The sequence below is a fragment of the Amblyomma mixtum genome, chromosome 3, assembly GCF_055824585.1.
Source record: "Amblyomma mixtum isolate Tamu chromosome 3, ASM5582458v1, whole genome shotgun sequence".
Lineage (NCBI taxonomy): Eukaryota > Metazoa > Arthropoda > Arachnida > Ixodida > Ixodidae > Amblyomma > Amblyomma mixtum.
Window position 1 is genome coordinate 308,097,589 of NC_143014.1, and position 25,864 is coordinate 308,123,452.

At 47.2% G+C, this 25,864-nt stretch overlaps 2 protein-coding genes across 2 annotated transcripts in view; both read left to right on the forward strand.

Moving 5' to 3' along the window:
* The window catches only part of LOC149355543 (valine--tRNA ligase, mitochondrial-like), a 402,426-nt gene that overhangs the window by 44,120 nt on the left and 332,442 nt on the right, over positions 1-25,864 (forward strand). The gene's annotated exons all lie outside the window — the stretch shown is intronic.
* LOC149355544 (uncharacterized) overlaps positions 14,191-25,864 on the forward strand; it is a 38,680-nt gene continuing 27,006 nt past the window's right edge. Inside the window, exons 1-5 of the mRNA XM_089585155.1 lie at positions 14,191-14,195; positions 15,089-15,220; positions 17,021-17,278; positions 19,714-19,812; positions 22,367-22,514. Coding sequence (XP_089441281.1) covers positions 14,191-14,195; positions 15,089-15,220; positions 17,021-17,278; positions 19,714-19,812; positions 22,367-22,514 — 642 coding nt within the window. The remainder of the gene's footprint in view (positions 14,196-15,088; positions 15,221-17,020; positions 17,279-19,713; positions 19,813-22,366; positions 22,515-25,864) is intronic.

Consider the following 25,864-nt stretch of genomic DNA (forward strand, 5'->3'; position numbering starts at 1 on the left):
TTTCGCTGTTGCGACGCCGACAAAACGCTGCCTTGTGATTCGGCCTTAACGTCGTGAAACGCTCACGTGTACGCTGTGAGATGCAGTTCTACCTTTTGTAGATTAGGTCATTGTGTGCTTGCAGACAAAAAAAATTTTGATCTGTGAGGAATGTAGTCCATTTTTTTTTCAGAGTAAAAAAAACGCATATGTGTCGTGATAGTTTTACTAGCTTCATTGTTTCATCAGAACGCACTAAAACGCTGAATGTTTACTTGTGCGCTGCGTAGGAACGTTTTTTTCTCGCAGGTTGGGAAGGTTTGGTTTAGTTTATGGGGTTTAACATCCCAAAGCTGTTGACCAGATTTTTTGGTGTCGCGGATTGAGTGGATTTGGCACGAAGCCAACGAAACGGCACACAACTGTCAAGCTACCATTTTTTAATAATACAGAACAAAAAAAACTAGAGGAAGAGAAACAAGAGTGGCTTTGAAAAGGTGAAATGCCGACGGCGCACCAACGGATACATGGTGGCATCTCGTGACTGGCCATTACACTACTGACACTCCCCCTTAATGGACTGTCATTGCGCCCACACTTTTGATGCCTAAATATTCACAGTGCTTGAGAGTCATTCTTCCATTTAAGGCCTTAGTGAAGAGGTCAGCACAGTTGTTCAACGATTCGATCTACTGGAGCTGTAAACTTTCCCTCTTTGACCTTTTCTCTCAGGGAATAATACTTGAGGTCAATGTGTTCGCTTCTATCTGAAGTAACTTGGCTTCTCGCAAGCGCAATTGCACCTTAGTTGTCAGCCATTAAAATCTGTGGTTCATGCATGAATTCATGCGCATTAAGTTCCTTCATGAAATTTTGGAGCCACATTACTTCCTTTGTAGCATGACACTTTGCTACATATTCCGCTTCGACTGTTGACATTGCAGTGCTTTGCTGCTTCTTACTACTCCAGGAAATTGCAGCACCAGCTAGCGTGAACACGTACCCACTGAATGACTTCCTGTCAACCTTGTCACTAGCCCAGTCTGCGTCGCAAAAGGCTTGTATGCACTTCCCAGTTCTCTGATAGACTAGTGCATTATTCTTTATTATTCTCCAGGTGTCGCCTTTTGCGACTTGTCGCATTCGCTCTTCGCTGATTGGCTCGAGCCGCGGTGACGGCGGCGTGACGACACTGACCCGCCTTCCTGCTACATCATCGTGACGTCGCCCCAATTTACTACGCTTAGTCGAACAACGGAATGCGCTGAAGCGATTCGCGCGGGCGACGGGCTACCGTTAGCGTACGAACGCAATCCGCAGTTGCGGCTTTTGCGCCCTTGGCGTGAAAACATGGCGACGTCCTTTCAAGCGAGAGCCGCCCGCTTCAGCCAATTCAGCAGTCCTTGCGACTCCGGTCGGCATGTTTACCGGCAACTACTGGTGTTGTTACTTTTCGCTATGACTTACCTTGCTTCGACGATAAAGTTTAAGCTGCAATTCAGCCTAGTTTTTTAGATACGCTCTCAATTCTGGAGCGCGCAAGCCTAATGGGACCTCCAGCTACACTGCTACCGTCTGCAACTGCCCGAAACGCAGCCGAAACATAGCACAACCATCCGGAACGAAAGAAAAATAGATTTGGAGCTTTTTCGCGGTGTTTTATAGACTTAAATGAAGTAAAGCGAGTTTATATTAAATTTGCAAATGTTTTTTTGAACATTAGACGTCATGTGATGGCAAATATTTCTTGCTATAAAAGATACGAAACTACTGCTGCTAGTGAATCAGCAGTGGTAAATTGTCGCTTCTCGGAGTGAATGAATGCACCGCAGACGAAAGTGCCGGCGGCTTTTTCCGTTTCTTCGAGCATCTGTAAGCACTTTTTTAGGCCCCGCCCATATGCGACATGTCGCAAAAGGCGACACCGGCCCACCCCAGGAGTCTGGCGAACTGGTATAATGTTGACTGTGCCCTCTCGAAATGGCAGAGTCATTTACTTTGTGTGTTTTTGCCCACTACCATGATTTTCAAAAGTTTGTTCTCAAAATCGCAGGTGTCCTTACTGCACTGCACTCATTAGTTTGCTTTGTGGGGTTTTAAAATGGGGAGATAAACACGTCCTCCCCATTTAACCGCGGCTGACACAGTTCAAAGCCGCACGGACCCCACCCCGTGGTCGCGAGCGCTACCGAGCGCACGGCGACCACGGCGGGCCTTGCTTTGCGGGAACAAAGGAACGACACACTGGCTGACTCAAACAAGACGTTTATTGCTATAACAACAATAACGCCAGCTAGCAACAAAATACACTGAGGAATCGAGGATGTCCGACTCACCAGCACGGTTACGAGTTAACGTTCGCCCACGGTAGGGCAGGGCGAAAAACTCCGAGGCCAGCTGAGGGGAACGTTTCCACACGAGGTCGCCCGCGGCGAAGAGCGGAGCTTTGCGCGTGAACGTCCCAACAAACACAAAACCTCCTCAGAAACTCCAAAAAAGGACGGAATGTTCCAGTCCCAGTACAGCGTTTATAAAGCGTTTCCAGACCATAGAGGCAAGACATAGAAACACAAGAAAAAAGGCAGTGCTCCCACTAAAGGTCTAGAAACGTTCTTTCGAGAGTTTTAAGCAGCAACAAAAAAGAATTAATGCATTTTGGTCCCAGAAAGGTAACTGGGTTTAACGTTTTCGGGACCAATGGTTTTCAACAAGAAATAAAAATTGACAGCTTGCTTTCCTTTCTCTCTCCCTCGCGCCACAAGCTGCGGGGAGAGAAGGTTTTGCTCTTGCACTCGTCGCTTTGAGAGATGAAACGGCACTTGCATTCGAACAGCCGAAGGAAACGGTAAACCCCGCATCTCTCTCGGCGCATGCGTTTCTCGCACGTGGGCCGTCGGCTCCATGCTGCAGGCAGGCGGCGGCGGTCTGCATTTTCATCGCGCCGCCGGCAGCGGCGGTCACCAGCTTTCACGTCTTCTAGCGTTTTCCCAGCTTGCGCCCAACTTCAACATTATGTGGTGGTCCCTCCAGGCTTCTCCGACTATCGGCACTCCTCGCTGCGCCGCTGTCTAGCAGAAGTGCAGTAATGGCCTCCCGTCGCTCGCCCGGCTTCCTCGCTGAACGGACGCCATTTTGCGCGCGCTTATTCGCGCTGCCCGAGACGTTCGAGCACAAGCCCCAGCGCGTGGCAGTTCTTGCTCTCGTCACTGCGCCAGCTGGGCTGTCGTGGACTTCGTAGCTACGGATTCATGGAAGTTTTCCCGCGCACCTCGGCGTGCCCACACCATTCCTTTTGGAACTGAGGCCGCGGCGGCGCATCGCAAGTCCTTTGCGCAGCTCCACGGCCCTACTGATGCCGCTGTTCGAGGCGGCGTTCGCGGCAGCGGAGTTCGTGGCAATAGGTGACTCCTCGCACGCACCCTGCATTCCTCAGCGCCTCCGACGACTGCAGCACGTTGGTGGTGGCAGCGTGGCCGTCTACTACGGTCTGAGGCGGGAAGGACCTTCGGAGACCCACCACTCTCTTTCTGCGAGTGCCCATGGATTAGCCTGCTCTACCTACTTCGCCACCGCGCAGCCATCCTGCCGCAGCGGTATAGTTTGTGCAGTGTTCGCGTGGTTATATTGACTCTCTCCCACTGGATTAATCGTGCCTTGATCTCGACTCCCAAGCTGGACTGTGCCGCATGCGCGGTCTGCCGCACCATGGATGCAGCGCGCCACCGCACGTACCTGAGCACGTTCACCTTCCCGCCTGGCTCCAAGCAGTCTTATCCCCACACTTAGTCACAAGAAAATAAAACTCCCAGGATCGTTACGAGGGTGTAACGCGTATGTTTGAGCGCTCGCTGTGCTGTGAGAAGGCGCAGGACAGAAGCCTGCGTTTAATTTATGGTTTCAGCTGTTCCAGCCTTGTATTTCATCCCTGGGTTTCGGTAGGCAACGTCGTCAAGGTATGTTTTTTTATTTTAATTATTTTATTTATTTATTTATTTATTTATTTAAGCATACTGCAGGCCCTTTTTGCACGTTTTTTTTATTTTCGCCTAGTAGAACTAATATTTTTTTTCTGTTTTGATAACACGTCGCTGAAGCTTACCCCGAGTCTCTAAGCGTGAGGGGGGTTTCAACTTGAAGAAAATCCGTGACCTGAAACTGTAGTGCCTAGAATATACTGCCAGTATATTCTAGGCACTATACTGAAACTGCGTGTCTGCAGCGTACGCCCATCTCGTCTTTTCTTTTGTCACCCAAGTTGCTCTTTACATACGTTTGCTTTTGCGCGTGCATATCTGCTTTTGTAGCCCTTAGAATGCTCGTTTAAGGTGCGTCAACTTTCAGCCTGTATTCTGTTTTACTTGCTTCATATTGCAGATTTCTCAGGGCTGGAGAAAAAAGTGGCCATCATTATATGCATGGCGCCGTAGTGTTATGTACACTGTGTATTAAATGATGCATACGTTAGCGTCTGCTGTTTGTATTCATTCAGATTTGCGCCGTTGAACGTAAGTTTTGTTCGGCACGGACTTTCAATTCGGTCTGTATTGTTTTTCTTTGACTGAAACATGAATGCATTTTGATTGTGGTGGTGTATGGTGCGGTCGCCGGCATGGACGACAGGATGCAATTCGGGCTAAGAGCACAGCTAGTAAACTGAAATTACTTCTGTATGGCGCTGCTATTTGCTCTTATATGGGCCAAATCGGGTTACTTTTTGAGTTCATATTTCCTTTGTGTGCAAAATGCTAGGATATTTCACGTAAACGGATAAGTGCAGAACGGCCGAGCCAGCACGCATTCAGACGAGTGGAAAGGTGGATTACACCACCTGTAACGTAAGTATGCACCTGAAATTTGGCACATATGTGCGCTGGAATGCCTGCAGGCTGCATGAAAAAGGAGGAACAATTTTATTGAACCAGAGCCGAGAAATCGAGCATTAACCTTTTGGGGCTTTCAATGGGACGCACAACTTTTTGGACATTGCTAGTTGTGGGGACGTTTTTTAGACGTGTTCGGGAAAAATGAGCACCTCCTGGGGAGATTCCTGATGTCCCGATGGGTCATTTTTGGGAGATTTTGAGGTGGTTTTGTGTTTGTTGGGGTCCACACTCTTCCCGGTCCCGAGCAAAAGAGAACCAGTCTTCCCCCGCGCGCGAGCAGCAAAACACGCCATCCGTGGCGCTGGTGTCGCTGCGACGCGAGCGCCCTCCCCTGTTAGTTAAAATAACACAACTGAGAAGGGAGCTAACCACAGTAGGGGGTGCAATGCGGGAAAGTGAACACAGGGGACGAAGGCGTCCCCATGCTCATCGATCCCCCCAACCTTAAATAGACCCCCGCGCCTGCAAGTTACATGCTATGGAGGAGTCTCCTGGTCTTCATGCACTTGAGGCAGGTCTTGCAGCGGAGCTCACGCCGACAGCGTGCACGCAGTCTTCCGCGGTATTCCGAAGGCGGCGTGAAGGTCTCCGCTGGGACGACTCGCATGGCCCGCGGACTACGTGTCCGCAGGCCCGCGAAGAGGAGGCCGGTTCACCACTGCAGGCCAGGATTCTGCAGTAGTCGCCAGGGTAACAGCAGCCTGAGGTGGCTGTTTCTCGCCACGGCTGCCCCGGAAGGATGCGGCGAACAGGATACAGGCCGCTCCGTCGCAGCAGGCGGCAGCGAGACGATGTGCACTGGATCTGCAAAATTTCCGAAACACACTCCGCATGTCTTTAACGTAGGTCACCGGAGGGGAAACGGCGTACACAAGGGCCTCGTGGCTCAATGCTCAACTCGCTAGCGAAACGTGTCGAGCGGCTGTGCAACGCAAAGTTCGAGTGAACAAAGCCCTTTCTTGAGTTGAACGAGAATGCTCGGTTCATGCGAGGTTAAAAAAAACGGGTGGGGCAGCAAAGTGCGCTTCCTCTCAACGTCACGGTCCCGTGGTCGTGTCACTTTTGACAAGGTGCAGGCAGCTATGAATAGCCTTAGGCCTCACTACCATATAGTGACGGTCGACGACCCCCAACAAAAGAAAGACCCGAAACGGGTTTCGTGCGCGCAGCCGCGAGGAGACATCATGCTTTGTGGAGTGGTCGTTCCCCACTCACTGCACGAAGCAGCTTCTGAGCGGCCGGCGCCCACCGTATCGGACGGTGTCGGAGCGCCCGGTGCCGAGCTGCAATACCAGCGAGCTCGTAGCGGCACCCGTGGCCCCAGGCCACCCGGCTCCCGGAGCTGCGACTCCCAGAGTCGAAGAAGAGGCAGCGAGAAAATATATACAGAAAACTCGGACCACCCACGCGGCTTCCGTTCTCACTCGCTTCGGGCTCGGCAACTCCGCGGGCGCTAGGCCTCGCGCTCCCTCGATGCGGACCAAGTGGTTCTCGGGCTGAAGGTACTCCAGAAAAGAAAAAAACTTGACGAAAAAAAAATATGCTGAGCATGTCGAAAAGTTCAAAGATGCTGCAGCGCAATACACCTCGCACTAAAGAAAGCATGCTGCAGGTCCTAGCGATCAAAATTCACACTAGGCCTAGCACTTGTCAAGTCCGGACCACCGTGGTCCGGACAAAGAGCGTTCCTCGAACCGAACAGACAGTCGTCCAATGTTCGAAGAGCAGGCCCCACGTTGGGCTGCCAGATGTGGGGTTTTAAATGGGGGAGATAAATGCGTTCTCCCCGTTTAACCGCGGCTGACATAGTTCAAAACCGCGCGCAAGCGCTACCGAGCGCTCGCCGACCACGGCGGGCCTTGCTCTGTAGGAACAAAGGGACGACACACTGGCTGACACCAACAAGGCATTTATTGCTATAACAACAATAATGCCAGCTAGCAACAAAATATAGTGAGGAATCGAGGATGTCCAACTCACCAGCACGGTTACGAGCGAACGTTCGTCCACGGTAGGGCAGGGGGAAAAACTCCGAGGCCAGACGGGACGAGCTGAGGGGAACATGTTTCCACACGAGGTCGCCCGCGGCGAAGAGCGGAGCTTTGCGCGTGAACGTCCACATGCTTCCTGGTCCCGAGCAAAAGAGACCAGTCTTCCCCCGCGCGCGAGCAGCAAAACACGCCATCCGTGGCGCTGGTGTCGCTGCGACGCGAGCGCCCTTCCCTGTTAGTTAAAGGTGCCCTGCGACGTAGATAAAGCATGGGGTCTTTATTCTTTGTATGCAGAGTAAGGGACATTGTAAGTCCCGAACGCGCAATGAGATCACCGAAATCATAATATTTGATATCTTAATCTTCGCTAGAAAAGCTTGTTTCGAGCCGACGGTGTCGCAACGGGGCGGCCATTTGCGGCAGCGGAAATGAGGTGGCATCCAGATAGGGCGCTGCATTTCTCATTGGTTGGGCGTCCAGTTTGCATATTGTTCCTTTATACTTGCGAAATGAATCCAAAATATTATGTCTCTGAGCACTGAAAGCTTTTTGCATGCCACAAAAACTGGAAAGAAGCAGGGAAAGCGAACGAAAACTAACAAGAATACAGCTAGGGGCGACACTTTCCATTCCGCTTCAAACCTTGGTGGCGGCTAGGGCTGTTCAAAAAACGTTGGCTCAAAACAGAAAGCGCGCACGTCGAGACCGGCCGTGACCATACCAAGACGGCAGCGAAAAAAAAAGCCTGTCGACACAGTCGAGTTGGGGTGGAGGGGGGCTACTGCCCACAGCCTTCCACTCCGACCTAAAAAGGAACTTCGGGGAGCTTCCTTTGTTGTTAGTCACCCCTGCCCTGACTACGGCGTCGCGTACACGGGGGGCAGACGCCGTCAAAATGCTCGGCTGTCTACAGCCCCGACAAAGCAACAACTGCATGCATGCTTCCGCTGCGTGTGCGCTAGGTGCGGTTCTGATTGGTAGCGCCCAATCTCGGCACTGGGTGAGTGAAATGGGCGAGTGAGGTGCGTTTTAGTGTGAGTTTTTCATTTCGAATTTTCAGAGTGGAATAACTTTCGTTTGCATGCTCCGATTTCAATAATTCTTTTTGCTCTGGTCTCTGGAAAGCATGACGAACCTATTTAACGATATTAACTGGTACCGAGGAAATCATCGCGGGGCCCCTTTAAAATAACACAACTGAGAAGGGTGCATTGCGGGGGAGCTAACCACAGTAGGGGGTGCAATGCAGGAAAGTGAACACAGGGGACGAAGGCGTCCCCACAGCTTCAAGATCACTTTTAGGTCGTGGAACTGTAGCTGCGTTTTATAAGCTTTTGCACAACTTCTGCTGAATGAGTTCCATTGATGCAGGCGTGAGGCATAGGCCATAGACTGTTAAAAAATGAAGTATTGCTCCTGTTAATATTTTCATCGCTCTTCTACAGGCAGTTTGAAACAGCACGTTCCCATGCCGGGGATGTGTCATCAGTACAAGTGCAAGTTGTGAGTGTGCAGAATGTCTACAGCCATTACACGTGTAATGTTAAGAAATGTTATCGACATACTGTCATCTGTTAACTTGTCCATCTATATTTATCTACATGCTTCCAGTTAGCCCATGTTCCACTATACCAAGCAAGAGCAGTGTTGTCAGACCTTCTTTTACAAAACATGGTGACAGTAAGCGGTGCAACCTTTAGCAGTCTCTACCAATATCTTGCAGGGATTCCAATGTTGAGATTCTGTGTTGCTATGTGATGTCAAGTGTTGATAACTAGAGACTGCATATATTGAGTGACCCGCAAGCCATAGTTTCTTTTTAAAGCACTAAATACCCGCGAGTGCTGACAACTGTATTGCAGCAAAACTCTTGCCAATTCCTGTCCATTTAGAGTCATTCATGTCCTGCTACTTCTATTACTAGTAGGGAGAAAACCATGCAGCACTGTTGAAATCAAGAGTTGAATCATTGACCTTTCCACTGCAGCAGTGGCTTTAGGGTTTGAGCATTCGCCTCACATATGGGAGGTGTAAGGTTTGATCTGCAGTGCCACTGGGTACCCACCAGTGACACAATGGGTGGAAGCTTTCTACAAGCCTGGTGCTCAGCTTATTTAAAGTGAAATGCTTAGGAAGTGGGTCTTTGACCCCACCTTCTGTAGATGAAAATACCTTGAGCCATGGCTCTAATTGTCTGAATGAAAAGACGTAGCATTGAAACAGGACACAGAAAGATGAGGACAGGACGCGGCTACAACTTATAACTGAATGAAATCAATCAACGAAAGACACATCCCTTCTCGAGCAAAGACACGCATGCGCAAACTTGAAAGAATGGTAAAACTGTGATAATCTAGAAAAATTCTGTAAAAGAAAAGAAAAAGAGACGAAAAGGGGAGCAATAGCCACCGCTCATGAAGACTGTTGTGCAAACATTAAGTGTGTCTTAGAAACTTTCTTTCTTTTTCCATTAGGTAAATAGATGGTGTGCTAATGCTTGTGTCACTACTGCGTTGTGATATTTCATGAGCTTCCAAGATTTCCCTCGCCAATTGATCTTTACCCCTTCCTAAGATCTTCGTGTGGTTCAAAGAGGGAAAGCAACCTGTGCAGCTCTTGCAATGCTTTGGCAAGTGCTCATCAGTTTGCTGGAGTGATGCTGGAGGAACCTGCCTAGACGTGCCTGCCAGCTGTGTCGCTCTGTGATGATGGCTCAGAAGGGACATTCGGGCTTGTGAGTTTTTGCATTGAAGAAAACTTTCAGTGCATCTCCTTTGCAATTGCTCACCTCCTTCCCCAGCCTGTCCAGCTTGCACTCTTTTAGCAACTACAATGCCCTACTCTTAGCCTTAGCTGGCTTAAGAAGTGAGTGCTTAAAGCTCTTCTCAGTTGCATTTGTAGCCTTTGCATCATCTCTGCATTTTCTCTACAAACTCTGCATTGTCAGTGGATATAGAGGAAATTTTTTACTCGGGGCCGCACGATGAACTGTTCATTGCTGTGAGAGAGTGTATTGAAGAGGCGGGTCCGGTGTCTTTTCAGAATTCATGTGTTGTTAGTATTGAATCATTTCTGGAACTCTTCGCCCTGTACCTCAATTCTACAATCATTAGCTACACAGAACATTTCTATGTCCAGAAACGTGGAAGCTGCATTGGCTCAAGTGTCGCCCCAGTGCTATGTGAACTTTTTCTTGCCAAGTTTGGATGGTTGCTTCAGTCTCAGTTGAACGATGAGCGCGTTGTACGTGTCTTTAGAAATGTAGATGACTTGCTTGTTGTTCTAAACCTTTCGTCTAGAGATGACTTGGGTGTAGTTGCAGACTCGATTTTAGCCCGATTCAAAGGTATCATGAAGTCACTGAATTTTTCGATATAACTTCCGGCTCACGATTCCATTCAGTTTTAGATATTTCCCTGTATTTTAATCCTGTTGGTCATTTTTGCTGGGCTTACGAGCCACGGTCCAAGAAAGCGCTACTACCTTACAACTCTTCTCATTCGAAGCTCATAAAGCGAAGCATAGCAGCCACATGTCTCAGGTCGGCGCTCCTCAAGTCATGTCCGCACAAAGTTCATAGTAGTTTTGACAACCAGGTTCAAAGACTTAAAGAAGCAAGCTTTCCTGGCGATGTTCTTGTGGCTGTCGCAGAAACTCTAAAGAAAAAGTTACACAAAGAAAGAGAACACATCCAGTTACCTAAGATAAATGTAGCGGGACAACAGAAAAGGAAGTATGAAGTTATGCCCTATGTACACAGGCTCTCGCACAACTTGAAGAGAGTGGCAGCAAAATTTGGTATTGATGTGGTATTTTCAGCTCCCCTCAAGCTTGCAAAAATTTATGCTCTGGCAGATCATGAGAGCGTCAAGAATTCAGGGTGTAGCACAAAACACAAGGAGCCGCACGTCTCATGTGCCACAGATATTGTTTATCAGATCTCTCTCCGCTGCGGAAGTGTGTACATTGGGCAGACAGGCAGATGCCTAAACGTGAGGCTGAGTGAACATGCATCTTCGCTTCGTCAGCAAACTGATGAGCACTTGCCAAAGCATTGCAAGAGCTGCACAGGTTGATTTCCCTCTTTGAACCGCACGAAGATCTTAGGAAGGGGTAAAGATCAATTGGCGAAGGAAATCTTGTAAGCTCATGAAATATCAAAACCCAGTAGTGACACGTGCATTTGCACACCATCTATTTACCTGATGGAAAAAGAAAGAAACTTTCTAAGACGCACTTAATGTTTGCACAACAGTCTTCATGAGCGGTGGCTATTCCTCCCCTTTTCGTCTCTTTTTCTTTTACCGGATTTTTCTAGATTATCACAGTTTTGCCATTCTTTCAAGTTTGTGCATGCGTGTCTTTGCTCGAGAAGGGATGTGTCTTTCGTTGATCGATTTCATTCAGTTGTAAGCTGTAGCCCCGTCCTGTCCTCATCTTTCTGTGTCCTGTTTCAATGCTACGTCTTTTCGTTCAGATTATGTATGACCAACTGGCCCCACAGTGTACTCTGTTAAGCTCTCATTGTCCACAGATGCTCTTGTGCAATAAAAAATTATCATAATCATAATAGGCCTTTCTGCTTTAAGACAAGCTTACTATCGAGCTGTGAGCGCTGTCAGTGCCGTGAGCTTTGTCAGTGCCAACATGTTCTTGGAAGGAGTTGGTAAAGCTGGGAGGTGGAGCTTTTCTTGCATGTAAAAAGACAGAAAAGAACTCCTGGACTTTGCACTGAGAAGGATGATGGCAGTGCGGTGGGCATTTATTGCACTTGAATCTATGCTATAGTTTTTACCAATTTTGTGCCTAGTTGTACATCTCATTACGACAGTGGCTTTTTTCTTTATTTTTTTAATTTTGCGATTCGAAAAATGTGGACATGTTAGCACAGTCCTGGCCTGTTCTGTCAAAAAGTCTTTCGATTCTGGTTTTGCATTTTGATGGTTGTAAACATCAGTTTTCAAAAGCTCTAATGCATATTTCAGCTGCTTGAGATCTTAATTGTGAAGATATGAACCTGCTTAAGATTTTTCTCCACCAGAGTTCGTGTTGGGGCAGTTTAGTCAAGAAATGAGCAGTTCCTCGTGTTGGCTGCAGGGGAACAGTCATCGCCATGTCACTGGGTGATGGGTCTAGCTCTGGTTACTTGATGACAACCTGAATGCCCATCTTTGTTGTAAACCACAGGTGGCCTAAATTAATCTGGAGCTCTCCACTGCTGCATCTTTCATAGCTCTCGTGCTACTTTGAGGTGTTGAATCCTGCATATCGCTGCTGCGTTCGCTCAGTGGTTATGGCGCTCGGCTGCTGACCCAAAAGACGCGGATTTGATCCCGGCTGCGGCGGTTGATATTTGATGCAGGCGAAATTCTAGAGGCCCCTGTACTGTGTGATGTCAGTACACGTTAAAGAACCCCAGGTGGTCGAAATTTCTGGAGCCCTTCACTACAGTGTCGCTCATATCCTGAGTCGATCGCTTTGGGAGGTTAAAGCCCCATAAACCATAAACCAATCCTGCATACATACCATAATATGTGCCCCCGCAGGGGCTTGTGATGCGTGCTGATGTTGATGAGTTGTGAAACCACGAGTTCCTGAGCATCTGCAGGAGCATCCTGCGGGGGGATGGTAGTGAGTAGTGCGCCACCACGGACCTAAGCACGCGCGCTTAGCCGTGCGTGGCACCACTGTGTCCGGGGAAAAGGGATTCCTTGTGGTTGAGCCGATGGCGAGCATTTAGACCTTTAAGGCCCCTTGGCAGAGGCAACGCATCACTTTGGCCCCAGCTTCCCATTCGCGGCACCTCCGGCCTGACCCGACCAGGGAAAATCGGCAGTCACCTTTTCTGTCCTCCCCTCTATCTTTCACTTTCCTATCTCTTTCTTACAACTCTCCTGTCTCCTCCTCTCTTCTTTGTTTTTACTTCTTTCCTGGTAGCTAGGGTTAACCTTGTGTGACAAACTACCCTGAGTTGCATCGTATTTGGTTATAGTTGATGTGTACAGCTGGGGTGGGCAGGACTTGCTTGGAAATTCCTGTCCCAGCCCCTTGTTGGGCTCCATGGTTGGTGGCTGGCACCATGACCGAATAATATATACTATTTATGGCTCCCCCCTTTCCAAACATGATCGTACTTTGAAAAGAGTGCGGTCCGACGCAGAAAATTTTTCCAAAAAAGAAACCAGCATTTGCCAAATTCCATGTCATACACAGTGAAGTACACGATAAACAAGCCAGAATTCTATCTCCATTGATGGTATCAAAATGCTTAACAGAGGCCTTGGGCTCTGGCTACAAAGTATCAAAAATGGCCAGTGGTGATTTATAGCTGGAACTTTGAGACAATGTCCAAACCTCTAAACTCGCAGACATAGTGTCTATTGAGGACGCACCTGCCTCCATCATAGCACACTGATCCTCAACACTGTCCATGGATTCATCTCACAGTATGATTTTCTACATTTCACAGAGAAGGAAATGCTGGAAGGGCTCTCCGACCAAAGTGTCATAGATGTGTACCAAATCAAAATCCGCAAGGACAACAAAGAAATAGATAGCAAACACTTGGCCCTCACTTTCAACCAGTGTTGCCACGACACATAAAAAAATAGTAGTAGATTTTTTCGCGAAAAATCAGCAGAAATCAGTAGATTTTTAATTTCAATTTGTGTACTCAGTTTATGAGCCCACGAATTCAGCGCTTATATTAGTACTCTGCTGTTGTATTGTAGCTTCTAAGAAATAGTGCAAAAATTGGCTACGAGATTCTCGGCGATACTTTTGAAAAACCCGGGGACCCAGAGAGCCATTGTCAAGCACGAAGTGAAAAACAGTGAAGCCCTCTGATTTCATATTCAAAGGCGTCAGATGGTAGTTAGTACCTGAAATCTCTAGAGTATAGTATTTTCCAGACAGGGGTGATTGGGAGATCGCTGGGAGAGGCCTCCGTGCTGCAGTGGACATAAATATAGGTTGATCACGATGATGACGATCCAGAAATAAGAAAACATGAGTTCCTTATAGCTTACGCAAATAAACTTTATTGCGCGTGAACAGGCAACTTCAAAATGGCCATGTATATGACCAGATATGCAGTGAAATTCCACAAGTGGCTGTGCCAGCAAAGCCCCATTAAATACACGCATGCTTATCCTTGTGCCAGTTGTCCATTCTCCTTATCAGTGGCCTGTCAATGTTGAAGCTGTGACATATGCTGACGATGTCATCAGGCGTTTCGTGTGCAGAAGGCCACAGATAGTCTCCGTGCTAAGCTTGTTCCGCAGTTTTGTCTTCAGGTTGTTTACAGCAGAAAATACCCTCTCAACTGCTGCACTGGAATGCGGTAAGCACAGCATAGCCGTCACAAACTCAGTCAATGCAGGAAAAGCGGCGCTTCCATCACAATGTTTTTGAGAAAACACGACTGCCCAGAACTCGTGCAACGAGATATCTTCGCTTGTAGGGATATCAGCGTTTCTTAAATATTGCCATTCGGTATCCAAAGATTGTAAGGCTTTGCCGGAGACTAAATTCGGGAAGGCTTGCTCCAGTGGTGCAAGAGACGCTGCCTTCCCTGTCATGGACACAGATCCTACTGTGTCCATGACGGGGACACAGAGACAGAGGTAGCGCTCAAAGACAGAGATAGCGCCACGTTTGAGTGTCTGGAAACGCAAGAATGTATGTTGACCTCGGAGCCAATCGCATTTTTTTTCGCTCGCTAGGTGGCATCACATTAATACAAGTTCTGTACTGAAAAAGTAGCAGCTTTTGCTTTCGTTTCAGTAGAAAGCAAAAAAATCAGTAGATTCAAGCGCTTTATCACTGAATCAGCAGATAATTTTAAAAATCAGTAGATCTACTGATAAATCAGCAGCCGTGGCATCACTGCTTTCAACACATGTACATTGCCTGAAACCATCGAAGTTGGATACCTTAAAGTAAATGTCAGACATTACATCCCTAACCCCGAAGATGCTTCAGTTGTCAGAGGTTTGTCCACGGCTCACAGAGCTGCTGCGGGCACAAAACTTAATACGCAGCCCTACGCTGCGATAACTGTGAAGGAGATCATGCTGCATACTCCAAGGCGTGTCTATCTTGGAAGAAGGAAACAGAAATAGTGACCATAAAAACAAAGGAAAATATTTATTTTCGAGAAGCGAGAAGGCGATTTGCACTTACGAACACAATCTCTTTCGAAGCAAAATTCAACTTTGCTGATGTGGTGCACAGGAGTGGTGCACCATGCAGCACTCCAGCCCCTGTTGAGGCCACTTTCACTGAGCCTAGGGCAGTGCTGTCCACGCCCCAGGCAGGGACAGCAAAGGCTGCCGTGCCATTTCTAGAGCAGGGAGCACCACATGGGTTGGCATCCCGCAGGGCTTCCCCCCGTCATGAGAACCCACGCACCCGCGGCTTCTCCGCAGTCTTTCAGCGCCTTTGAGGAGGTGATGGATGTAACTCCCGACCCGCCCGCTTTGGAGTGGTGGAACAGCTCTCTTGAGCGAAAAAAATGGGGCTCTCATAACGGGCTCAGAACATAAGTAAACCCCCTTTCTATTCCCACCCGAAAGCATAAACATGGCTTTCCTAGTTCCTGTAGAGGACTGCTGAGGAATTACAGCGACATAACAGATGTTTTAGGTTCAGTGTTGCTTGTAGCTTTATGACAGCACGTGAGTATCCTGAAACATTATAAAACTTTTCAACATGATTGCGAGCAGGCAAATAGACTCTCAGGAGGCATCATGATTGTTGTTCAAAGCGGCGTTCCTGCTCAAGAAATCAAATTGAAAACAAAACTTGAGGCAGTCACGGTCAGCATCCTCAGCTATAAGACAATAACAATCTGTTCTGTATATCTTCCTCCATATTTTAGATTAACAGTCCATGATCTACAAGAACTCATTGAAGAACTTCCGGAGCCATATCTAGTAGTTGGAGACGTTAACACTCACTCCCCTTTTTTGGGGAAGCGAACGCGCTAACTCTAGGGGCCAGATAATAGAAGATTTTATCTTTACAAATAATATATGCCTTTTAAACACGGACAAGGCCACATATACTGCTCCCCAACCTTGGAGAAAATGAGCTGTTTAGATTTGTCTTTTAGTTCTTCTGTTTTTAGCGATTTTAAATGGGGTGTCATAACCCTGCTGCTTGGTGGCATCATACACAACATAACAGCCATAGCTCAAGGACAAAACATAAGGCTCTGCTGGGTACCAAATCATGTCGGCGTAAAATGCAACGAAAAAGGAGATTTATGTGCTACTGAAGCTCGTGGCAAGCAAATTAAATATGTAAATATGCCATATAAAGATTGCATAAACTTGGTACATTAAAGCAACACAAAAATGGCAGTCCACTTGGAACAACGAAATAAATAATAAACTACACTTGGTAAAGCCAGTATTAGGTGAATGGAAGTCATGTGTCTCCCAGGAACATTTCAAGGAAGTCATTATCTGCCGTCTCCATATAGGTCACACATAACTTACACACAACTTTCTGCTGATGAAACAAGACAAACCAGTTTGTACATGTGAAGATGAACTTACCGTTAATCGCATTTTATTTTCATGCTCGAAACTCGAAAAACTAAAGAAAAAGTGCTTTTCTCTGTTTTGTAATCAATCCTTTTCTTTTCATCCTGTGCTGCTCATAGGTGATAATGCAATTGTGGACATGTCTTGTGTTTTTAGATTTTTAACACAAGCAGATTTTCTCAGCAAGATATAAATCATGACCTAGTGTTTCACCTGATGTCCCTCAGCCACTTTCTCATTCGTGAGAAGAAAGGCTGAGGTTTTTACTTGATTAGTTGGGAGCGTCGGCATCCTTGCCCAGCCAAGGATGGTCGCTGAGGCTACCTGACCCTTTTTAAAGCTTTTGCCATTATCCACTCCTAAATCTCTTCTTCTCTGTTATTAATGGTAGGTGAACTTTTTAGGCCCTCTACACCACTGATCGCTTTCCACATTTTTATTAAATCCCGCAGAGAACATTTCCTATACCTTGTGCCATTAAACCCAACACAACACATACCATAACGTGCCATTTTTATTAGGAGTGGACTTGAAGTAATACTTCAGGCTGCCTAGCCAGCTCACCCATTAGATGGCTCATCCTGGTCATACATGGGCACATTGCCTTTTTCTGCAGAGGAGCGTGTGAGATGCCAGGGACATCGGCTGATGAGACTTGCATGCCCCCTTCTCAGCCACCGGCTGCGAATGAGCCATCCTCTTCTGTGCCACCGGTTGAGAATGTGACATCCCCTTCTCAGCCACCGGCAAAGAAGTTGAAGGCAGCCAGAGGGCCACGGAGGCCAATGCGTTCCAGCCATGGGCGGAACGTGAAGCTGCCTGCGCGCTTCAAGAATGAAGTATTGAAAGATGACGGTACAAACTGGACGGTCAAGTGAGTCTAGCGTGTTCCTTGCAGACTACTGCATGCTGCAGTGACTGACCTGTTATGTGGCCTACAATCCTTGCAGCTGTCGCTTCTTTGAAGAATGTGTTATGCGATGAGTTGCAGAAGTTCTCTTGTGAAAATTTTCAATTTTTCACATAATTTGGGAATATTAATACTAGCTGTTCAGTTCGCATGGCACCTGACCACATGCAGTTCTACAGGTCTCATTGATATGGCTTCACTCGCTGCATTATTTGTGTGAAGTTCTGTTCTCTGGCGGTGCCGCCAGTATGCAGCATCAGTTCAGGCAGTTCAAGTGCAGCTTGGCACTGGCTGCTTTCAAAATGAATGGTCAAGAGCAGGCCTGGTAGTCTGAGCCTTGGCATCGCCACCAAATTGCAGCCAGCTGCGTGCTGCCGACATCAGCAGCTGCCAAAATCTTGAACCAGGTGAAAAATTTTCGAGCAGAAAATTGCTCTGAAGTGTTGCCATGAACCAACCCAAGGAAATCATTGTTTCATTAAAAAAAAATTTAAAAAGTTTTTGCATGTATATACATATATGATTTATGAACATACTCGCGTGATCAACCATCGTTTTTCCAGAGAAGTCGACATCAGTTTGGTGGGAGGGTTCATTACGTGGGACAAAAAGTTTCAACAGATTTTTTTGGAAGGGTCGAAATTTCATATCATACCTCCGCTTGTCTCCCTTCCGTCATATGTCATACACATCTGTGCTGCGGGTGTGTAGCACTGTTTACTTTGTCACTGTTTGCCAGCAGTGCTAGCTAATCATCGCAGCGAGATAATACGAACATGCTGCTAGACATCGGCATGCGCATTTTTATACAAAAAAACACATGTAATGCGAATGTTTAAGCTTAGCTCATAGCACACATTGTCTTGACGCTCTGCCAACTTCGTGGATTGTGCCCCCCCGCTCTCCCCAACCATCCCCTCTGGTAGGAGCTCTCCTCAAAAGATAAACAAGCTCTGGTGTTATTGATGATGCTAGTGATGTTGTTGAGGGGCAGCATCTTGGTGCGCTGCCAAGGTCTTTGCTGAGGACTGCGCAAAAACTGAGGAACTTGCTATAAAACTCTACAAGCTAAAAAAAATAAATTCTGGATAACAAAAGTGTGGGGCAAGTTCATTATGCGAGTGGGTACATTACTCGAGTATATACAGTACGTGCTGAAGTATTGCTCATGAAGCTCGTCTTGACCGCTTGGGTTTACAATCCTGATGCCACGAACAGTTACTCACCTCCTCCTTTCAGGAAAAAAGTTGTAATTTCGTTAAGACTGTGCTACATCTTCTCCGCTTCTCCCATCTACGCATGGATGCAGCCATGAGGCTGCATTACGGCTGCACTTCCACTTTGGACCCAACAAGCCAGCCAAGAATTTGTGCTAAACTAGGCTGGCACTTTTGTATAACGAAGGCTGGCATCCACCAACATGTGCCCGCTGCACTGGCAAAACAAATCTGAAAGTGGTGCACTCTTTGAACTAGTGCAACAAGTGCAGCCAAACTGAAGAGACCTTATTTCTTCCTTTCAGTTTATGGTAGAATGTCGTTAAATTGCTCTTGTTCACTAATCCACGCTGCTTTTTGTCTCATGATGTTGCTCCTTCTGTTTGTTTGCTGACCTCAGTCTCCTTTAAAGGCTTTTTCATTAACTTCCAAGTTTCAACCTCATAGCTGAGTCCTGGAGAGATAAAACAATCGTACGCTTTTAAACCTTTAGAGGTATTGGTAACCTGCTGTTCATAAAGCATTTGCCAAATGCACTCCAGCCCAGTCATATTCTCATGCTTATTTCACTTTAACTTCACCAGATCTGTTGTAACTGTGTAGTTTCTGTTAGATGTAACTGTTAGACGTTAGATATTTAAGCCTGGTTTAGCTGTTTAATTCAAATCTGTAGGCCTATACTGTTCTACTTTGCAAGCGCAGGCCTTCAGTGTGTAGTCATAGCTTATGTCCTGATGATGCCATCATTGAACTAGAGGTTTTAGTGGTATTGGCCTTAAACCTCTGCAGTCCCGAAGCTGATAGTGCAAGGTGTGTTGGGTAATCGCCTTTTTCACAAAACATGGCACCCTCTGGGGAGCTTGCGAGAATTCGTTTCTTACCCTACAAACTGGTTGAAAACAAATGCATGTGGGCTGTGCAATACAGGCACGATGCGCTTCCATGAAGTGTTTTTTGGAATTCACTGCTTCACTGGAATTTGCAAGGCTTAGCGGTTCTCACGGTCGTTCGCATGCACCAAATGTCCTAGATGCCCTGCTATGGCCCTCCGTCTGCTTTAGCAGCTTTTTGCGGAAGGGAGGTAGCAGCGAAGCGGGAGGCCATGCGGAGCAGACTGCCACCCAGCAGGCTGCTGGGTGGGAAAGCAGTACACGTTGTCGTGCTGTACTTCTGTCTCTGCAGTGAACGCAAGCAGCTGCTGGATGCGTTGAAGCGGCATGGAAGCAGCGACTTGAACAAGCTGGCCGAGGCAGTACCAACGCGGTCAGCAGCTGCCATCAAGTGAGTTAAAAGCCAAAATGAACAAAAGTTAAGCGAGACATGAAAAGACCTCATCTTCAAGCCTACAGGTTGTGATAATGCATGCCCAAAACAGGAATAAGTGTGTTCAAGATGATTTTGAAATCTCATACAGAAAGCAGAGGAGAAAAAAATGGCCATGACCAGCTGTAGGAAGTAACACAGAACTCGGAATTGCTGTGACCTGGTGACTTGCATCTCTTTTTGCACACTTGTCCTGCAGCCATGTCCCACTGATCTTTTAAGCACATCAGTGCTGATAGATATCACACTGTTCACTGAAAGCACAATACCTATGTATATCAGTTACTTAAATGTGCTTCACGAAGGGCACTGTACACATTTTCTTTTGTGCTTGTGTCACATTATTACCCTTTGTATATACTATAGCAGACTCATTAATTCAAACTTCAAGGGACCAAAGACTGCAGTGTAATTCATCAAAAGCTTGAATTTTCAGAAGTGTACCTTTATATGATCCAAGACCAAATCTGATTTACTTTATGGATGTCTGTGCATTGCATTTTGGGACCTCTTCTCAGTGGAGACATGGCTACAAGCATCAGTACAACATAAAATATTGGTAACCAGCAGTCATCAAATAGTGATGGGATTTTAAGAAATGTAATCGGTAATGCACTTGTTTCCGATTATAGTAAAATCAGCCTTATTGGGACTTCAAGGGAGTGAAAAAAATGCTTGAATTATCTGAAATTCCAGCTACCAAATGATCTCTAAAAGACTGCGTTAAATTATCTCACCGGATAGTAAATTTAATTGAGAAAAATGAAATGGCCATCTGCTTCTGAGTGATAACTGCATGGAAGCAATGACTTTTTGCTGCTCCATCAATGCTTTACTGCATGCACACTGCTGCGAGTGTCAAAGCAGAACTGCTTCAAAATTGTAAAGGCTTCCATGGCTTCTCTCATGGTGTCGTGGCAGCGATGTCTATGTGAGGAGGCTTCATCGCACAGACAGCAACATACAGCTCGTGATAAGTGTGCAGTTTCAGCGTGGAGGAAGATCCCCACGGTTGGAAGTGAGCGGAGCTCACAGTCTGTGTCAGAGCTGCGAGATGCCTTCTAGACAAAAAAAGAGATGCAAAAAGATCAACTAGCCACCAATTGCCGTCCTAAGCGGTGCACAGCTGGTCTTGGCTGACTGATGTGCGGCTAGCAGCCGCTGAAGCCGTGGGCTGGTTGTAGGGCACAGAAAATGAAACTGTATGGCTACAGGGGCCCTCTTATTGTCCTCGCGTGAGCCATTGCGCATGTCGGAGCTTGAGTGGGGGGCAACAACGTACTATGTAATTGAGGCTTGAGGAGGGATATTCGAATGATTGCCTGCTGTGTCGAGGCACAACTGGTGAATTTTCAGCCGACGCTGCGCCATGAATCTGACGAACTTTACCATAGCCACTGCTCTTTCCTGCATTGGCAGAGTTGGAGCCAAACAAAAAGTTTGAATCAAGTGAAATCGTGGTACGACATAAGGGCCCTAACCGAAATTTTGAAATTTGTGTGATTTAACCGCTAGTGTGGATTATCTGAGTTTGAATTATCGCGAGTCTACTGTACTGCGATGCTGGTGCCAGCAGCGAAAACTGAGGCATGTTGCTCTGCAACATATTGCTGCACATAATATCTCGAGCTTTTTGAAAAAAATCCTTGTACACGGAGTGTTTGACAGAGGAACCAGTAGTTTAACAAGCAGGCTGCAAAGTGAAATACAAGCAGGCACTACAGAATAGAAATTTATTTTCCGTGCAGAAAAGGTGAAATTCAAGCACAGGTTCTGTACTTGCCTAGTGCCTTTGTGTGCGTTCTACAGGACAAGCCGTTGGTGACCTCTGAAGCAATGTGTAGTGGATGGTTGCTAGCTCTTTTGGTTGAAGGTTCTGCCCTCTAGTCAGTGTGGTGCCCTGATTAATTTTCAGGCAGTGCACAAAGGTCTGCTATGACGTAATGCAGAATTTGTGACCAGTGAGAAATTATCAAAAGCCCCTGGCGATATGTCAGAGGTATATATGCACAAACATCCTTTGAACAGCTCCAAGGTAGTGTGAATGTTCCTTGTGTGTGCTGTGCTCTACTGTCTGTGTGTTGCCCAGCTTTCTTGGTACACAAAAACTCATAATTAGTTGCAGCACCTAACTTTTTTGTTTAGTCATCGATGTTGCATCCACAGATAAGTGACATGCTAGAGGTAATGTTCCACAGGTTTCAAGAAGTGTGATGTTTACAGGTTTGATGCAGTACTTGTTGAGAAAATGAGGCAGACTTAACAGTAAGCTAAAACTCTGTCCAGCAGAGCGATGCTACCAACAGTTCATCGTGGTGACGTTAACTAGGAGACCTTCGGACCGCCCATGCCGGTGGCTTGAGCCACAAGGAGTGCACGCATGCTAGGTCTGATGAGCCGGAATCAGTGGTACCAGACATGAAGCCACCAAGATTATTGATGTTGCTTTACCAAGAGATTTTTATTAAAAGGAAATAAATCTGAAATTTTGCTCTCCCTCTAATCTTTGCAGTTATTTTCTAATGGAGCGTCGGCGCAAGAAAGATCAAGTCGTAGTGGAGGGTGCAGTTGGAAGACGCGCGACACAGGCTCTCCGCATTCTACGGAGGGCATTGGGCATGAAGCAGCGTCGCTTTGACCGCTCACAGGCACTTGTGCAGGTGAGAAGGCTACTGCAGGCCGCATCATTCTGCTACGTCGCTTGTGTATTGTAAAGGCATCAGTAATGTGAAGGTTGCAGCACCAGTGTCAGACTAAACTTGAAATGCAAGTGAAGGCTTCACCAGAACACTTGTTTGCCCTTCTGTTTGCCCCTAAAAGTGGAGTTTCACTGCAGAAACAGTGCAAACTCTGATCGCCAACGTGTTTCCGAAGTGTTGATGACCCTGTCATACCGCATCGACACGGACTCGTTGGAAACACGTTCCTTTCATCCAGCAACATGTATCAGAAACTTCTGTGACAGCTCTTGGCGAACTCCTTCTCAATATGGAAAAGAATTTGGGGGGGCACTCCTCCACCCCTTCCTTCCATGCACATTCGCGGAATCCAGAGGCACCTTGCGCTGTCCAGCTCAGCTGCTTGTGCAGTTCGTAGTAAAGAGGTAAACGAGTGTGCGGCCTTGCAGCAGTAATTATACTGATGTTTTGTGCCGTCGGTTCTGGCTCGTACGACGCATACACATGACAGAAAACACTCCTACACATTATGGCATCTCACTTCTGAAATGAGGGCAGTACAAATTGAAATTCCTACATACTGAAACATGCCCCATCAAAGAATTTCAGATGAGCAACGCGACACTACTGATTTGCTCTTGTTGGCTTTCAAGACACCTGGACAAATAACTCGTGCTCACCTGTGAAATCCAATCCCAACTTTGTAGTGATCTCTTCTAATGATCTATCCTTGAGCTCACACCGATGGTTGTTACGTCCCGTAAGAATCGCCCTACGTCGACCATTGGGATAGCTCATTTTCTTGGGTGAAAACGTCAGCAGCATGTTTGCATGAGCACCTTGCAGACTTGTCTGCCAGCATCCGTGCAGAGGAATTTCTGGCTGTCACCCTCACCTGCGAGTAGCCTGGCTGGTGCTGTTGAAACCGCAGACGGAACCGTCGCTACAGGCAGAGAAGAGCCATGTCAGAGAAGAAAGGGCCTTTTGGAAAGCCGCGCTCATCAGGAGTGTATGCTAATTTGCACACAAGAATTCGATGGGGACCGGACGGCGCTCCTCCATGGCGGCTCCATTGGAGGTGTGGGTGAGATAGAGGCACGGCAGCCAGCCAGCCGGCAGTGTCGACGACAGTATTCTGCCTGCTGGCATTCGCCTGGCTGCAAGATGCTGCATCGCGGTAGACAACAATGCAGCGAAGGGAAATCTTTTGAAAACGATGTTTTCAATTGGGAAAGGCACGAAAGCGGTCAGTCATGCGTGCTTTGGCTGGTGGGTTGTCGCCAGGAAATTTACCCAGCCGGAAAATGGGCTAAACCGTGTCTAAGAACGCTGTTTGTTCCTAGTACTGGTTACCGGAAAGCTGTCATACCGAGGCAATACCACAGCAACCTGTCTTGTTTCTCTGCTGCTTGTGCAGCCTGACAAAATGTTAGGGAATGAGTTGGTTCGACAATTTGTTAATGGCTCACTGGCAAACGTGTTTGGTTATGTCACTTTTGTGTTTCCGCAGTGTGACACAAGCTCAGTGAGCTACCATTTTCTTTGTGGATGTGTCGTACTCTCTATTGATGCCCGTTTTGTGCATTCCTGAGGAAGTGCTTTGTGACCATTGGACATAGGTCGGCACACTCACTCATGAGTGCACTCATATCGCCTCACTCACACTCACGTCTGTGAGTGTGAGTGAGTGGCCGTGTGAGTGGACGTGAGTGCGAGTGGGTGGATGTGAGTGCGAGCGGTCATGAGTGCGAGTGTGAGTGAGTGGTCGTGAGTGTGAGTGGACGTGAGAGAGCGCAAGTGAGTGGATATGAGTGTCGGCGGTCATGAGCGTGAGTGCGAGTGAGTGGTTGCGAGTTAGAATGGACGTGAGTGTGAGTTCGAGTCAGTGGATGTCAGCATGGGTGGCCATGAGTGTGAGTGGGAGTGAGCGGATGTGACTGTAAGTGGAAATGAGTGTGAGTGCGATTGAATGGATGTGAGCGTGAGTAGAGGTGAGTGGACATGATTGATGAGTGGATGCGAGTGGACGTGAGTGGCAATGAGTGGTTGTGAGTGGACGTGAGTGGCAATGAGTGGATGTGAGTGGCGGGTGGATGCGACAGTGAAGTCGGTCGCGTATGTTTCACGACGACGATACCCGCTTAGCTATTTTCATGTTGTTGACAGCTGTGGGAAGCAAATACTCACTACTGAGGGCACTCGATGCCGAATAAGGCATCATGCCGGTGTCTTTGGACAACCGAAGCAGAGGATTCTGCTGGCACAAGAACGGCAATCTTTCGTTGAAATTCTAGCTCACCGTTGGCACGGGCGTGGGCCCTTCGTGGATGCAATGAGCCGCTAGGAGTTTTGCGAGATCCTTTATTGAATTTTGCATTGCCAGTCTTGAAAATATAGATGGACGTCTCTAGCCACGCTCCCCGCCTGGCTCGATCTCGTATACACATGGGTTACAATGCTTACTGCTGAAACAATGACTGTCCGCTTCTCGGCAATAACTACCGTTGACAGCGCACGTTGACAGATTGAGGCGCGGTCAACTGGACTTTGCCACACTAGCTGCAGGCATGAAGACAGTGACGGTACTGATCAGATGGGCCTCGAGGTGACTTTCCTCGAACCTAGGTTTACCAGGGGTTAAAACAACCAACACCGTGGGAAATAGAGAATATTTGCGAAGCTGTGGGAGGAAGGGAGAAACCTCCCAAATATTGATGGCGGAAAATGTACATATTTGTACAGTGTTTATGAAAGTGAGTTATCTTCTTTCTGAAATCATTGATTGGCTGCGTTGTCCTTTCCCAATTTTTGATTGGTGACGTTTTCCTTGCCCCAATGATTTATTGGGTGGATGTTTGTAGAGTTACCTGATTGGTTGCTGTCTCCACCGCGGGCGGGGTCATAGGGTTTAAAACCAGCTGTTTTGGCGGGACCGAGGGCTGGATTCGTCACGTAAAACTACTAGTCAGTCAAATGTAAATAAGTTTTTTTCTGGCTTGTATCTTTGCTTTATTAATTGTTAATAAAAAGTTAACCTCTCCAGGAGTGTCCTCTAGCAACGTGTTTGAGCAATATCGAATCTGCAAGATTATTTCAAGCATCCTTCAATAATCATCATCAACGCAGTTTCCCTCCACAGGATTGGGAGGGAAACTCAGCCATGATGAAACGCGGTGATTTTCGGCAGTGGATATGAGGTGGCAACCAAATCGGCTGCACCTTACTGGTTGGTTAGGCGTGCAGTTCGAACTTAATTTTTATGTATGCGGGAAAGGGATATAAAATAGAATGTCTCTGAGTACTGTCACCGTTTCAGTCGAGAAAAAACTGCA